Below are 17,422 nucleotides of genomic sequence, written 5' to 3'. Positions count from 1 at the left end.
TCTAAAAATTGATTATACATAAACTTATAAGACATTTAAGATTTGTCCCCAAGAAAGCACAGGCTGTATTAAATAATACTACTTTCTGAAATGGTCTGGTTTGGGTGTGGGTTTGTGTGTATCTGTGTGTGTGTGTGTGTGTGTGTGAGAGAGAGAGAGAGAGAGAGAGAGAGAGAGAGAGAGAGAGAGAGAGAAGAGAGAGAGAGAGAGAGAGAGAGAGAGAGAGAGAGAGAGAGAGAGAGAGAGAGAGAGATAAGGTCTTGCTCTGTTGCTCAGGCTGGGCTTGAACTCATTATTCTTCTGCTGCAGTTCTCCAGAACTCAAGACTCTAAGTGTAAGTCATCACTCATGCCTAAAGCTACTATTTTCCTATTTCCTATAAATGTCCTTAGTTGAGTTTCCCAGAGCATCCATATTTGTTCCTCTCTTTGAGATAAATGGTCTTCTGTTCAGTGCTCATTTTAGGTTTTTCTTTTGTATTTGAAGTTTTAATTTTTTTACATTTATTAGCATAAAACAGACTTGATATGACAATGTAATTGATTTTATATTAGAATATATATAATAGAAAACTATGTGTTCCATTATGGCATTATGATGCATATACATGACAGACTTGGATCTTCTTCATCTCCTGTTACTCTCTCCTAAAATCCCACTCCTACAGGTTTTAATCTTCCAAAATAGTTACTGTTTTTTGTTTAGTTTTGAGACAAGGTAGTCTTGGCTGGCTAGCATAGAACTGAGTAGTCCATGTTAGCCTTGAAAAGAGATCTACCTGCCTCTGCCTGTGGAGTGCTAGGATTAAAGACATGAACCACTATATCTGGTCAGTTACTGCATTTCCCCACTTATTTTTATTTTAAAATTTTTTCTTAAATATGTTCTTAATTGAAATAGATTACATCACTTTTCTTCCTTATCTTCCCTCCAGCCCCTCCCAAGTACCATGCTTCCAGCTCTCCTATACTCCCACATTTCAAGTTGATAGTCTCCTTTTTATTATGATTATTACACATACACATACATGCATGTGTGTAAGCATGCACAAATATGTATAAGTACAACTTACTGGGTCTGATTGTATTGTTTATGTGTATATGTTTTCAGGGCTGACCACACTCCATTAGATAACCAATAAGGATGCTTATCTCTGGGAGAAGCTTGTAACTTTAATTTTCTCAAATCCTATCTTTAATGATGATTCTTAAACAGTTTAACCTCCCTTATAGCCCACCACCCACCAGAGGTAGTAGAAAAGAAAGGATATGGGGGAAGTGAGCCTGTCTAGAAATGGTTCTTTGGAGCAACTCTGTGCTATGTTGTCTGGAAATTAACAATTCAGTTACACAGGTTAGCAGGCAGCAGCTCAGTCCACTTGCAAACACTTAATGGATACACCAGCAATCCAATTCAGTAGAGTCAGGTTAACAACAGCAGTGACATGTCCTAGCAGAGACAGCCAGGCCTCAGCCTCGGCTCTAGTCAGCAGGAGGGACCCAGGAGATGTTCTCAGCTGTGCCTCTCTCAGGGAAGTGAAAATCAGCAAAGACTCAAGACCCACAAGTGTTGCAGTGTACCACCTAGCTGTACCAGCAAGCCACGCTCTGTCTCTGTCACTCCATGGAGTCCTGTTTATACCCTCCAAACATCACATGTCCCCTACAGGTGTGGCCTCAGCACGGCTCTTATCTCAGCACATGCATCCAATCAGCTGGAGTCCACAGAAGCTGCAACAAATGGCAGTACACAACCAGAGGTTTTTTGGTGTGTTTCTCTCTATGGAGTCCCAGTAAATGTGGCTCAACTATGCAGTGTAAGGCAGACCAGTACATACATGTTGTTAGCAGAGAATCCTTCATCACGTGTTCTTTCACATGCTTGCCTTAGTAGAACATCCTCTCCTGTGTCTGCTTCAGTGAAATATTCCTTAACCACTCAGCCTTAGCCTTTCACACCTGTGTACACTTTAAGGAAACATTCTTTCACATGTTTGCCCCAGCAAAACACCTCCAACTGACTTTCCAAAGAACCTTTCAGTTTCCACTTTAGAGACTAATTCTCCTCTTCCTACCAGTCATTAGTAGTCTGCGGTTCTTGGTCTAAAGGTGAGAGCCTGAAAAAAAAAAAAACCCTTTTCATCATTATATCCATTGATATTGTCATTGTTTATGTAGCCATTTCTAGGAGAGATTGTTTCATGGCAGACTTCCTGGTGATCTGTCTCTTTTGTAATCTTTCTTTCTGCTATTCCTAGATGTTCCCTAAGCAAGATGCAGAAGCTATAATAAAGATATATTCACTGGGATTGGTACCCTATGATGTTGATTTCTGAATTGTGCCCTGTTGTGGTTTTCTGTGATGTTCTCCATCTGCTATAAAGAGAGGCTTCTTTGATAAAGGATGGTAGCTATACTCATCTGTGGGTATCAGGATGAGATTTAGAATGTAGTAAGGAATTATGCTGGCCTAGCAAAGTGGCAGTAGAAGCTCCTTTTCTAAGGCCCATGACCTCACTGGCCCCAGAAACTTGGCTAGGTTTCGAGTTCCAGGCAAGATTTTCTTCCTATCAAATGGGCTCTAAATCCAATTAGACAGCTGTAGGTTACCTCAAATGTGTGAATGCCACTTGCTGCACTTTTGTGTGCACCTTACCCTGCTGGTAATTGTCATGCAGGTATTGTCTGCAGGTATTACACTGGGGTAGGACTATTTAATTGCTTCCCTCCATTGGCAGCTTGCATATTTTTCTGTCACCATGGGAACTAGAGAGCAGGAAAGAGGCTTTCAGGTCAGATCCAGCTCTAATCATCTGAATCCTGTGTCTCAAGCACCTTCAGCAATAGGGGCCACCCTCAACCTGAGAGGCCACCCAGGGCTACATGGATAGCCTAGTTTTGAGAGTCACCTGGACTGTTCTGACGAACCATTCAAAGGAAGGTTTCTCATTCCTGGTACTAGAGGTTTTGTAGTCTATGGTTCTTTTGGGGAACATCGGTAGCCCACATGACTTAACTTCATTAAAGATATATGTATATATAATATTATATACATGTACATGTAACATATATGTAAACACATACTTATATGCATTATATATAATTTTAGGTAAATGTAAAATAATATAATTCTTTGAAGCTTTATCAAATAACTTTGATTTTTATTTGTCCCTTCTCCCTCCTCTGTCTGTATTAACTGACCTCCTCCAGAGCCAGAGCCTCCTCCCGTTTTTTTTTTCCTGTTTCCCACTTCATATCACCTACATCTTGCTATTTCCATTTCAAGCACCTCTCTCCCACCTATCGATCCTTTATACTTTCCTGGTTTCTGTGGTCCTTCTATGTGTTATACTCACACTGAAGATTTGGAGCTAGGAAGCACAGATGAGAGAGAGTATGTGCAGTGTTTATCTTTGGGCTGGGTTAACTCACTTAACTGCTTTTTAGTGAATAGTTTTGGGTTTATAACAAAATTGAGAAGACAGTACAGAGCCTTTTCAAATATCCCTTCTCCCTATTTACCTATAATCAGCCTCCATCGTCATTATATTTCACCAGATAAATACAAATATAACAACTAAGGGACCTAAGTTGATACAGTGTCATATTGAACCCAGTTTTCATTAGGGTTCTCTCTCAATGTTCTATTTCTCCTTTTCTCCATTTGTAAACAAAAAAATCTACCTTTAAGAATGAGCATTAGATTTAGCCACTGTGCTGAACCAGATTCAGACAGCAATACTAGTCTAGTAAATGCATCGACTCCCTATGCGTGTGTGTGTGTGTGTGTGTGTGTGTATAATTATATATTGTATGCATGTATATCTAGATAGATAAATAGACAGACAGACAGACAGATAGACAGACAGACAGACACTCACTCAATTTTTATCCATTCATTCATAAACATCTAGGCTGGTTCCATTTCTTGGCTATTGTGACTAGTGTAGCCATAAATATGAGTGTGCAGATATTTCCTTGTGTGCTAGTTTCATTTCTTTTGGATACCCAGGAGTGGTATACCTGGATCATATAGAAGTTTTCTTTCTAATATTTAAATAACCTCTATACTGTTTTAGAGATGGCTAGGCTAATTTGTATTCCCACTGATCGAGTGTAGGTGTTCATTTTTCTCCACATCCTTGGCAGTACTTGTTTTTGCTTTTTAGTTTCATTTCTATAAAAAACATTCTAGTTGGGGGTAACATTCAACCTCAATGTAACTATAATTTGCATATCCTTGATGGCTTGATAATACTACATATTTTTCTTCTATTTATTGGCCATTTGTACTTACTCATTTGGAAAGTGTCTTTTCAGCTCATTTGCCGATTTAATTGATTCTAGTATTCATTCTTCCAGTGTTACTTCAAAAAATATTTATACATTCTGGATATTAGTCCCTTACCATATGATTAGCTAATGGATTTTTCTTCTATCTGTAGGCTATTTTTTGACTAGATTATTTCTTTTGTTATGCAGAAGCCTTTTAACTGAACGCCATCTCATTTATGAATTCTTGCTTTTTAATGAGCTACTAAAGTCCTATCAAAAAAATCATTGCCTGTGTCAATATTTTGAAGTGTTTGTCCTGTTTTCTTGAAACAGTTTCAAATTTCACATTAAAGCTTTTGATCATTTGAGTTGGTTTTTATACTGGGTGAGTCAGTGCTCTAGTTTTGGTCTTCTATATATGGATATCCAGTTTCTTCACCATCATTTATTAAGAGGCTGCTGTTCTCCAACACATTTTTGAGACAGGGTCTCACTCTGTAGCCCAGAGTGGCTGTGAACTCACTGTGTAGCTCATTCTGGCCTCAAACTCACAATGATCCTCTCTTTTCCACCTTCTGTAGGCAGAGGTAGGTAGATTTCTGTAAATTCAAGGCCAGCCTAGTCTACAGAATGAGTTCCTGGACAGCCAGGACTATGAAGAGAGACCCTGCATTTTAAAAAGACTATAAAAATACAGTTATAGTTTCCTGCTTAGAAATAATTCTGTTTTTAGCACTTGTAGTAGACATGATCCTACAGCTATTTAAATAGGTCAGAAACAGAAAACTGAGGTGATATGAAAGAGATAAGAAGAAAAATATATAGTCTTCATACAAGTATTTTATCCCTTTGGGCGGAGAAGCATCTTAAAAAATGCTCAACTTCATTAGTCATTAGGGAAATGCAAATCAAAACAACCCTAAGATTTCATCTTACACCAGTCAGAATGGCTAAGATTAAAAATTCAGGAGACAGCAGGTGTTGGAGAGGGTGTGGAGAAAGAGGAACACTCCTCCACTGCTGGTGGGGTTGCAAATTGGTACAACCACTCTGGAAAGCAGTCTGGCGGTTCCTCCGAAAACTGGGCACCTCACTTCCAGAAGATCCTGCTATACCACTCCTGGGCATATACCCAGAAGACTCCCCACCATGTAATAAGGATACATGTTCTACTATGTTCATAGCAGCCCTATTTATAATTGCCAGATGCTGGAAAGAACCCAGGTATCCCTCAACAGAAGAGTGGATGCAAAAAATGTGGTATATCTACACAATGGAGTACTATTCAGCCATTAGAAACAATGAATTCATGAAATTCTTAGGCAAATGGATGGAGCTAGAGAATATCATACTAAGTGAGGTAACCCAGACTCAAAAGGTGAATCATGGTATGCACTCACTAATAAGTGGATATTAACCTAGAAAACTGGAATACCCAAAACATAATCCACACATCAAATGAGGTACAAGAAGAAAGGAGGAGTGGCCCCTAGTTCTGGAAAGACTCAGTGAAACAGTATTCGGCAAAACTAGAACGGGGAAGTGGGAAGGGGTGGGTGGGAGGACAGGGGAAGAGAAGGGGGCTTACGGGACTTTCGGGGAGTGGGGGGGCTAGAAAACGGAAATCATTTGAAATGTAAATAAATTATATCGAATTAAAAAAAAAAAGAAGAAGAATTGCATTTATACCAACATTCTTTTCCAGCCTCTTTCCCCCAGTTCACTCAGAAGCCGAAGAGTTTATCTGTTGAAGATACTACCTTAGTGTCTCCTCCCCATATCTTGTACACTTTTCAAGGTGAAAAAGACAGCCTATATCCAACTCAGTATTTATTTATTTAGCCTTTATTATGTATTTATTGTCACATCTGGATATGATTGTTGGATGCTTCCCTCCTTAGGAAGCTTGCTTGTATGGTGCCTTCTGGTACCATGAAAGCTAGTCTTCAGGAAAGAGACAATCAGGTCAGTTCAGCATGAGAGGCTCTAGGTCTCATGTCTGAAGTATATGGTGTCTTCAGCCATAAGGACTTAACTTTCACCTTTGGAGGAGCAAACAAAGGCAATACCAATAGCCTATAATATTTTGGGAGTCTCTTAGACAACAACTGATCAACAACTCATGCACGGTTGAGGGCGGTTGCTGTATGAACTTTTGCTCTTGAAATGAGCATTATCAGACCAGATGAAAAAAATTCACTTAGACTATGTATGTATATTATACATATATAAAAACATATATGTATAATTTATGTCCATGTATAATATACTAACTCATGTGTATTATAGGATTTTTGAAGATGGAAGGTTAATAGTATGATTCATTATGACTTTTTCAGATAATCTTACTGTTATTTTCCCCCCCTTCTTTCCTTGTGTGTTTCTCCCCTTGTCCCTTACTAACTAGAGGCCTTTTCATTCATGCCCCAGCCTATCAGATCAGTTGTATACTATTAATCCTTTCTCTATTGCTCCCCCTACCCCAGAAATGGTCCCATTTTCTTTCTGGTTTCAGTGATCGCTCCCGGATATGTACCCACATCTGAAGATTTGGAGCTAGGAACCTCTGATGACAGAGAATATGCAAAATTTCTGGGTCTGGGTTATCTCACTTCATATGATCTTCACTAGCTCTGTCCATTACCTAAAAGTTTATGATTTCATTTTTCTTTACAGCTGAATAGTGTCCCACAGTGTGTGTGTTCTACTCTTTCATTATCCATCAGTTGGTTGAAGGACCTTGATATTGTTTTTGTTTCCTACTTATTATAAATAGAGCAGCAATAAACATGGCTGAGCAAGTATCTGTGGAGTGGGCTGTTCTGTTGAGTCCTTTGGACATAGGCCAAGAAGTGGTATCACTGGGTCCTACGGTAGATTCATTCTTACCTTTTTGAGAATTTTCCACACTGATTTGCAAAGTGACTGGATCAGTTAACAATCATATCATCAGTGAATGAGGGTTCCCTTTTCCCTCAAACCACCTCCAGCATGTGTTTTTAGCTGTTTTGTTGATCTTTGTCACTCTGATTGGTGTAAGATAAAATCTTAGACTTGTTTTGACTTGCTTTTACTTAATTGCTAGGAACCATGAACATTTTTTGAGATGTTTCTTAGCCAGTTTCATCTTCTTCTGTGAATTCTCTCTAGTCAGATCCCAGGCTCATTTATTTTTTATTGAAAATTTGTACAATATATTTTTTATCACAGTTTCCTCTTCCCAGATTCTACACATCCTGCAACTACATTCATATTCCCCCTCTCCCTTGCTCACCCCTTCTCTCTCAAAAACACATAGACAAATAGAAAACTAACAAAGTATTAAAAGAAATCAAAACTCACAAGAAACACACAAACACTACAAAACCCATTAAAGCACAAGATCAGAAATCAAACAAAAAGATACAAACAAAAGACCAGTTAGTATTCAAACAAAGCACCGTGAGGAAAAACCATACACCATTGATTTCATTTTGTGTTGCCCGTCTACTGCTAAGCACAAGGTTTACCCTAAGTGTTTCTGTGTTTGTGTATGTGTGTGTGTGTGTGTGTGTGTGTGTGTGTATGTGTGTATGTGTGTATGTGTGTATGTGTGTGTATACCACAAGATTCTATTAGAGAAAAGTAAATTTTCCTATGAAGGTGGTTGACATTGGAGATTTGTTAGTGTTCCCTTTTCCCTCCAGTGTCCAGCCAGAGCTGGGACCCTGTATAGCTTGAACCTGTACATGGTGACCCACTTTCCATGAGTTCATATGTTTGTCAGCTCTGTTGTGTCTGGAAGACAGGGTTTGCTTGGAGTCATTCATCCCCTCTGGCTCTTAAAATCTCTTCATCTCCTCTTCTGCATAACTCTCTGATCCCTGAGGGGAGAGTTTTGATGACAACATCCCATTTAGGACTGTTCTGAAGTGTCTCACTCTCTGTACATTGTCTAGTTATGGATGTCTGTATTTTTTCCAATCTATTGCAGGAGGAAGCTTTTCTGATGATGGTTGAGGAAGACACTGAAGCAGAATGTCATTAGGACTCATTTTATTGCTATATTTCTTTAGCAGAACAGATATTTGCTTTTCCCCTAGGCCCAAGATCTATACAGTTTCAGAAACCCAAGCAGTATTCTCTGTAGATAGAACAACATGGTTCTCTCTTATAAAGTGGCCTTAAATCCAATAAAATGTTGTTGGTTACTCACACAATGTCTGTGCCATTATTGATTGCAGAAGCAGATCTTGCCGTTAGGTGGCCACTCTAGATTGCAGAGTTTGTAGCTGAGTTGTTAAAGGCTCTTATGAGGCACCAGCTGAACTGCTATGTTCAGGATGTGTGTCCAGGTCCAAGCCTGGAATGTAGAGGTAGATCTGGCTGGAGAGAGTTCTGATATGGTATGGGAAGGTCATGGAGGAATCCTATAAATTAGTTACAGAGCAAGTAGTGGTGGCCTGACTAGGCTGGGGTTCTGGACATGGAACCTGTGTTAGATTTAATGGGTTTGGGGTAGTGAATAAGGGGAGAGGTCAGGAAGATTCACTGCATTAGACCTTGGAAAAGGATTGCAGGATTTGGCTTGGTCAAAAGGTAGAATGCAGCATGGGAGAGACTTGTTGGTTGGGCAGGCAGGGATAGGTCCTCTAGTATTATGGTTTTAATTTCGAATTCCATTTGTTCTTTGTCAGTATAGGAGAGCGCTTGTTATCTGTATATTTGCCTTGTTGTCTGAAACCCTGTGATGACCATTTATGAGTTCCAATATTTGGAGTGGGAGTGAATGGAGTTTGGAGGGGAGCCAGTGGACTGAGTTGTTTGTTTTCTAGAAAGACAAACAAGTCATCTGAGAACAAATATAGTTCCTCCTTGCCTATCTCAATACTTTTCTATCCATTTTATTGTCTTACTGTAATAAATATGTGTCTTAGCCCATTCAAAATATGACAGACAGAAAGTCTTTTGTCTGTTATTTTTGGAAGTAGCAATAAAATATAGGTCCTTAGTGCATATTAGAAAAGTGTTCTGTCACTGAGTTACATCCTCATCTTTCCATTTAGAGAGTTATAATAAACACTGTAAAACAGAAATATCTTACAATTGAGTACTAGAAGGCCTAAGATCAGAATGCTAGAGATTCAATGTCTTGTGACTCCTTCCTTGGAAGTAGTCATGATCTCATTCATTTTGTTTTTCTAAAGTTTTTCTTTTCTTTCCCTTTAAAAGACTTTTCGAGTACAGAACTCTAGCTTGCTCGTTTTTTCTGCCAGTCTTTTATCTTTTAAATTTATTTATTTATTTATTTATTTATTTATTTATTTATTTATTTATTTTTCACTTTACATCCTGCAAGTGCTCCCCTTCCCAGTCCCTCCTCACACCGTTCCTCCCCCTATTCCTCCTCCCCTTCTCCTCTGAGAGGGTGGAGACCCTCCTGGGTATCCTCCCACCCTAGCACATCTAGTCACTGCAGGGGTAGGCACATCCTCTTCCACTGAGGCCAGACAAGGCAGCCCAGTTAGGGGAATGGATTCCACAGTCAGGCTACAGCTTTAGGGACAGACCCTGTTCCACTTGTTGGGGGACCCACATAAAGACTGAGCTGCACATTTCCTGCATATGTTCAGGGGGCCTAAATCCAGCTCATGTATGCTCTTTGGTTGATGATTCAGTCTCTGAGAGCCCCTCCCCCCCAAGTATCCAGGTTAGTTGACTCTGTTGATCTTCCTGTAGAATTTCTATGTGGCCCTCAATCCTTCCCCCAATTCTTCCATAGTCCTCAAGCTCCTTTCAATGATTGGCTGTGTGTCTGTACCTGTTTCAGTCAGTTGCTGGGTGGAGCCTCTCAGAGGACAGTTATATTAAGGCTCCTATCTGCAAGCATAACAGAGTATCATTAATAGTGTCAGGGATTGGTGTTTGTCCATGGGATGGGTCTCAAGTTGGGCCATTTATTGGTTGGCCGTTCCCCCAGTCTCTGCTCTATCTTTGTCCCTGCATTTCTTATTGACAGGACAAATTTTGTATTGAGAGTTTTATGAGTGGTTTGGTATCCTTATCCCTACACTGGGAGTCCTACCTAGCTATAGAAGGTGGCCTTTTCAGGTTTCATATCCCCCACTTCTATGAGTCTCAGATAAGTTCATCCCCATTGACTCCTGGGAGCCTCATTCATCCCAGGTCTCTGGCACAGCATGTCCTAGAGATGCTCCCCAATCTCCTACCAGCTGCATGAGATTTAAGCATCCTTGCTTGGCTTTTCCTTATTTAGCTTCTTTGGGCCTGTGGAGTATAGCGTGGGTATCCTGTAATTTATGGCTAATATCCACTTATCAATGAGCATATATCATGCATGTCATTTTGGGTTTGGGTTACCTCACTCAGGATATTTTCTAGTTCTATCTATTTACCTACAAAATTCATGATGTCCTTGCTTTTAATAGCTGAATAGTATCCAATTGTATAAATGAACAACATTCTCTGTATCCATTCTTAAGGGACATCTGGGTTGTTTTCAATTTCTGACTATAGCAAATAAAGCTGCTATGAACATAGTAAAGCACATGTCCTTGTGGTATGGTGGGGCATCTTTTGGGTATATTCCCAGGAGTGGTGTAGATGGGTCTTCAGGAAGAACTATTTCCAGTTTTCAGAGAAACTACCAGTTGATTTCCAGAACAATTGTACCAGCTTGAAATCCCACCAGCTATGGGAGAGTGTTCCGCTTTCTCCACATCTGCTGGGGTTTTTTATCTTAGCCATTGTAATTGCTGTAAGATGAAGCTCAGTCATTTTGATTTGCATTTCCTTGATGACTAAGGATGTTGAACATTTCTTTAGATGCTTATTGGCCATTTTCTCTGTTGAGAATTCTCTGTTTAGTTCTGTACCCCATTTTTAAATTGGGTTATTTGGTTTGTTGGAGACTAACTTCTTGGGTTCTTTACATATTTTAGATATTAGCCCTCTGTCACATGTAGGGTTTGTGAAGATCTTTTCCCAACCTGTAGGCTGTTCTTTTGTCCTATTGACAGTGTACTTCGCATTACAGAAGGTTTTCAGTTTCATTAGGTCCTATTTATCAATTATTGATATTAGATCCTGAGCCATTGGTATTCTATTCAGGAAATTGTCTCTCATACCAATGCATTCAAAGCTATTTCCCACTCTCTCTCTCTTATGAATTTAGTGTATCCAGTTTTATGTTGAGGTCTTTGATCCACTTGAACTTGAGTTTTGTAGAGGGTGATAAATATTTTTAATACTCCACTCCACTGTCCCTTTCTTTCTTTCTTTCTTTCTTTCTTTCTTTCTTTCTTTCTTTCTTTCTTTCTTTCTTTCTTTCTTTCTTTGTTTCTCTCTCTCTCTCTCTCTCTCTCTCTCTCTCTCTCTCTCTCTCTCTCTCTCTCTCTCTCTCTCTCTCTCCTTCCTTCCTTCCTTCCTTCCTCTTCTTTTTCTTTTTGAGGTTTTCTGTGCTTTTTGGACATAGGTTGAGGTCTTCCAAGGGTCCATTATGATTCAAGGTTTGATTCATCACAGGAAGGCAGTATTGAGAAATTTTGTGACACTTTAAAGAAGCAGGGCCTAGTTGGAAGTCCTTTGATCACTGGGAGTGTATCCTCAAAGGAGATTGTAAGAATTCTGTTTGTTTTTCTTTGGTTTGGTACATAAGGTTAATTTGTGAGGGTATTTCAGCCATTAGAATTTTGCACATTTCTTCTGTTTTGATCTCTCTTTTTCCAGTGTTACCGTTACACATTTCACTTTTTAAAGTTGTTCTACAGCCCTTGGATTGTTTTGATCTATTTGGATTGTTTTGATCTATTTGGTCTATTTGGATCTATTTGGTTTGAGGTATTTGAAATTTTTCTTGGTATAAACTCTTTCAACTGTGTCTGGTCTGCTAACGAGATTATAACAGGAATTTTTGTTTTTGCTAATGTTTTGAAATCCCAACTTTTTTTTTTGGTTCTTTCTTAGAATTATTTTGACTTTTTTTGTATTGCCCATATATGCTTGTATTAGTCACAGCTCACTAGAGTCCCTCCACTCCCTTTCATACATGCGCGCACGCACACACACACACACACACAATCTAATCATATATCATCTCTGCCATGTCTGTCTAATGCTTGTTCTGTCTCTTCCAATTATTTTTTGCCTCTTAGTATGATTTTCCTATTTCCTCTAGAAAAAGATATGCTATACCAAGTTAAAAGAAGTGCTACAAATAGGCTTTTTTAGTTGTGTGGAGGTGAGTTAGTGGGAGAGAAATTGCTCTAGTTTTCTCTCCCCTTTTATACAGTCAAGGTGGCTTAAGTGAACTGGTTCAGCTATTTCCATGGAATTAAGCTCTGGCAATACACCAAATGGTTGAAGTTCAACTCTGGTAAAATAGTTTGTTTAGAGGTCAGATCTTATTTTAAAGGAACATAATAATGAGCTGAGAAGATGGTTCAGCTGCTAAGGACTTGCTAAGCACTTGCTAAGCAAGCTTGACAACCTGAGTTTGATTTTTGGATTAATGGGAAAGTATAGAACTAACTCCACATTGCTGTCCTCTAATCTTCAGACATTCACTGTGGCATGCGTATCCACTCATAATAATAAAATATAATTCTTAAAAAGATCACTGGGGCTTGAGCAATAGCTCAACAGTTAAGTGATATGGTATACTTTTAGAAGACTCGAATTTGGTTCCCAGTGCCCACATGGTGGTTTGCAGCCATCTGTAATGCCAGTTCCAGGGGATCTCACACTCTCATCCATCCTCCATGGGCACTAGGCAAACATATGATGCATAAACATATATGTAAACATAGTATTCATTCACACAAAATAAAAAAAATATTTTAAAGAATATAATATTATGGAATATTTCAAAAGAATTTCTTTTCCTCATACCTGCATGTTTTCCAGTGCTTATTGTGAATACCTAGCTAAGCTACCTTGCTGAATTTTGTAAAAAGTGTTGAGGCCTCCTTATGAATGAATCACCTTGGAGTTTTCTCTTTTAATTAATTAATTAATTAATTAACACTCCCTGTTTTATTTCCCCCACTCCTGCCCACCCTCTGACTGACTGTTCCACATTCCATACCTCCTTCCCCTCCCCCTGTCTCCACGTGGAAGAGCTCACCCCCTCCCACCTGACTTCTTTTTTTGTTGTTGTTGTTTTTTTTTTTAATTTTTTTATTCAATATAATTTATTTACATTTCAAATGATTTCCCCTTTTCTAGCCCCCCCCACTCCCCGAAAGTCCCGTAAGCCCCCTTTATCTTCCCCAGTCCTCCCACCCACCCCTTCCCACTTCCCCGTTCTGGTTTTGCCGAATACTGTTTCACTGAGTCTTTCCAGAACCAGGGGCCACTCCTCCTTTCTTCTTGTACCTCATTTGATGTGTGGATTATGTTTTGGGTATTCCAGTTTTCCAGACTTCTAACCTCCAGTCTCTTGAGGGTTAGGTGCATCATCTCTGAATGAACACAGACCCAGCAGTTCTCTACTGTATGTGTGTTGGGGACCTCATATCAGCTGGTGTGTGCTGCCTGGTTGGTGGTCCAGTGTCTGAGAGATCTCAGGGGTCCAGATGAATTGAGACTGCTGGTCCTCCTACAGGATTACCCTTCTCCTCAGCTCACCTTGGAGTTTTTAGCTCTAAGACTTTTCCAGGATAAGCATCCAGTGATTTATCAACCATAGTCCAGGTACTCACTAAGGCATTAGTTCTCAAGGTCTCCGCTCTACATCTCACTGTTTACCTGTCCTACCTAAATTCAATCTTTTTGGCAGTAACTTGGCCTTCTTCCTCACTACTGTTATGGATTCAAGAAGAGTTGCTGATTTTCAGACTGTTCAGATTTTTGACTTGTTAGGTCAGAATGTCAACTTCCAGTCTCCTGAAAGTAGAATAGGAAGGCAGAAGCTTTGCTAAAAATTTGTTAACCCCTTAAACAAACTTGACTGAGAATTAAAAGATCAGAATAGTAGACTTGTCTTTGTCACTAAGTATATTACCTTATAGAAACCATTCTCTGCTATGAGGTGTGTTTCCTCAAGTGTAAAATAAGAAGTTTGTATTAGATAATTTTTTCTATAGTCTTTGTTTACATTCCAAATGCTTTCCCCTTTCCTGGATCCCCCCTCCCCATAAGTCTGTAAACCCTCTTCCCTCAACCCATTCCCCAATCAACTCCCTCCCATTTCTCTGTCCTGGTACTCCCCTACAATGCTGTGTCAAACCTTTCCAGTACCAGGGACCTCTCCTTTTTTCTTCTTGGGATTCATTTGATATGTTAATTGTGTCTTGAGTATTCAGGGCTTCTGGGCTAATTAATATCTACTTATCAGAGACTGCATTCCATGTGTATTCTTTTGTGATTGGGTTACCTCACTTAGGATGATATTTTCCATTTCCAACCATTTGCCTAAAAATTTCATGAATTCATTGTTTTTAATTGCAGAGTAGTATTCCATTGTGTAAATATACAACATTTTCTGTATCCATTCCTCCATTGAGGGACATCTGGGTTCTTTCCAGCTTCTGGCTATTATAAATAAGGCTGCTATGAACATAGTGGAGTATGATGTGTCCTTATTGCATGCTGGGAAATCCTCTGGTGAGGATGTGGAGAAAGAGGAACACTCCTCCACTGCTGGTGGGATTGCAAGCTGGTACAACCACTCTGGAAATGAGTCTGGTGGTTTCTCAGAAAACTGGGTATGACACTTCTGGAGGACCCTGCTATACCATTCCTGGGTATATACCCAGAGGATTCCCTGGCATGCAATAGATAAATATTTTTTAAATATGGTTTTCCTCAGAATGCTAGAATTTATGTGGCACTTCCTTACAGATGAGACTCAAGGCCACCATGTACTCTTACTTTAGTCACAGCACCTCCACTGCTTTTCAAAGCTGGAGACAGACTCTTAAAGCATCTCATATGGGGCACTACCCCTGAGACACACCTTGCTTTTTCTTAGACATCAGACTTCTATAGATTTACTCAATTTACATTTCCATTATGACTAAAGATGTTCAACATTTTTAAGTACTTCTCACTGAGCTAGAACCCTATTAAAAAATGGGGTACAGAGTTAAACAAAGAATTCTCACCTGAAGAACTTCGGATGGCAGAGAAACACCTTAAAAAAATGCTCAACTTCATTAGTCATTAGGGAAATGCAAATCAAAACAACCCTGAGATTTCACCTTACACCAGTCAGAATGGCTAAGATTAAAAATTCAGGAAACAGCAGGTGTTGGTGAGGATGTGGAGAAAGAGGAACACTCCTCCACTGCTGGTGGGGTTGCAAATTGGTACAACCACTCTGGAAAGCAGTCTGGCGGTTCCTCCGAAAACTGGGCACCTCACTTCCAGAAGATCCTGCTATACCACTCCTGGGCATATACCCAGAGTATTCCCCACCATGTAATAAGGATACATGCTCTACTATGTTCATAGCAGCCCTATTTATAATTGCCAGATGCTGGAAAGAACCCAGGTATCCCTCAACAGAAGAGTGGATGCAAAAAAATGTGGTATATCTACACAATGGAGTACTATTCAGCCATTAGAAACAATGAATTCATGAAATTCTTAGGCAAATGGATGGAGCTAGAGAACATCATACTAAGTGAGGTAACCCTGACTCAAAAGGTGAATCATGGTATGCACTCACTAATAAGTGGATATTAACCTAGAAAACTAGAATACCCAAAACATAATCCACACATCAAATGAGGTACAAGAAGAACAGAGGAGTGGCCCCTTGTTCTGAAAAGACTCAGTGAAGCAGTATAGAGCAAAATCAGAACAGGGAAGTGGGAAGGGTTAGGTAGGAAAACAGGGGGAGGGAAGGGGACTGATGGGACTTTCGGGGAGTGGGGGTCCAGAAAAGGGGAAATCATTTGAAATGTAAATAAATATATCAATAAATTTAAAAAAATTGTACATTTTGCATTTTTAGCCCAATTCTCAGACACAAATAGTGTTTTCAGTGATTTTTCTACAGTAAATGTTTAAAACAATTTAAATACGTCTTTATCTTTAATTTTTAGAAAGAAAGAAATGGATAGACTTTTGAACTACTTAAATACAGGTAATTATGTTCTTGTTTATTTTCAGTTCTTTTTCTTGCCTCCATCCTCTGTTGAATTCTCCAAATATGGTGAACATGCCGACTCTAATCTAATATTTTAGTTAAATTTATTAATTTCATTTAAACACTATTAATATTTACCACAGAGATCTGTTTTAGTTTCTGCATCCACAAGAAGGGAAGTGTTTAACATCACTAGCATCTACTTATAAATGTGATTTCAGCTCCATTTTTGTCCTAATTTGTCTCAAAGACACTTGCCTTCCTATGCTCGCTCCTTCCTTCCTTCTTCTTTCTTTCTTTCTTTCTTTCTTTCTTTCTTTCTTTCTTTCTTTTCATTCATTCTTTTTCTCTTCCCTTTATCCTTCCCTCCATTTTAATTTTCTGTCCTATGATTAGATAAGCAAAAATTAATTAAAGACAAACAAAATTCTCTACACCCTGCTGATTTCATGTGACCACTTCATCTAGTGGTCATTGCTTCTTCTTTTATTTTACCTATTTACAAAAGTCTGTGCCTTCTCCTGTTCTCTGTCTACTTGTCATCCTTCCTTTTGACTTCCTTAAACTAGTGTCTAGCAACATCACATTCTTTTTACCAGCACTGTGCTTTCTTTGATGGTGTCCCCTCTGTTCAAAAGGTATTCTCATTTGTTAGAACACCCAAAAGTCCATACCTTAGAAGCTTTAATCCATTAATGGCAACAGTTGAATTTTATACCTCAAATAATGATTATAAACATAGCAAAGTGGCTTAAAGCAAAAGCTTTTCAAGTGAAATATTTGCTGGTTGGTATTCTTTTTCCGAGCAGAGCATGTGGTAAGTAATAGATGCTTTCTGGGGATGATGGCATGTTCTGGTTCTACATTATATTTACTGTGGAAGCTAAATAAATATTATGCCAGTCTACTGATACTATGACTATTTTAGGGTGTTTTGTTTGGTCCTAAAGATTGAACACCGGGGTTCAACCATGCTAAGAATGATTTTAGTGTTTTAATTATTATTCCTATTCTTTATCTCCTTGCATGTGCCTTAAGTAGTGAATCATTGTAA

At 39.1% G+C, this 17,422-nt stretch overlaps 1 protein-coding gene across 1 annotated transcript in view; it reads left to right on the top strand.

The window, feature by feature from the left end:
* Tex11 (testis expressed 11) overlaps nt 1-17,422 on the top strand; it is a 246,191-nt gene that overhangs the window by 177,710 nt on the left and 51,059 nt on the right. The window contains exon 20 of the mRNA XM_052170254.1: nt 16,325-16,365. Within this exon, the coding sequence (XP_052026214.1) occupies nt 16,325-16,365 (41 nt within the window). The remainder of the gene's footprint in view (nt 1-16,324; nt 16,366-17,422) is intronic.

Source organism: Apodemus sylvaticus, chromosome X (genome assembly GCF_947179515.1).
Source record: "Apodemus sylvaticus chromosome X, mApoSyl1.1, whole genome shotgun sequence".
In the NCBI taxonomy this organism is placed as follows: Eukaryota; Metazoa; Chordata; class Mammalia; order Rodentia; family Muridae; genus Apodemus; species Apodemus sylvaticus.
The sequence above is the reverse complement of the archived record's forward strand: the minus strand, read 5'-3'. Positions and strand labels throughout refer to the sequence as shown.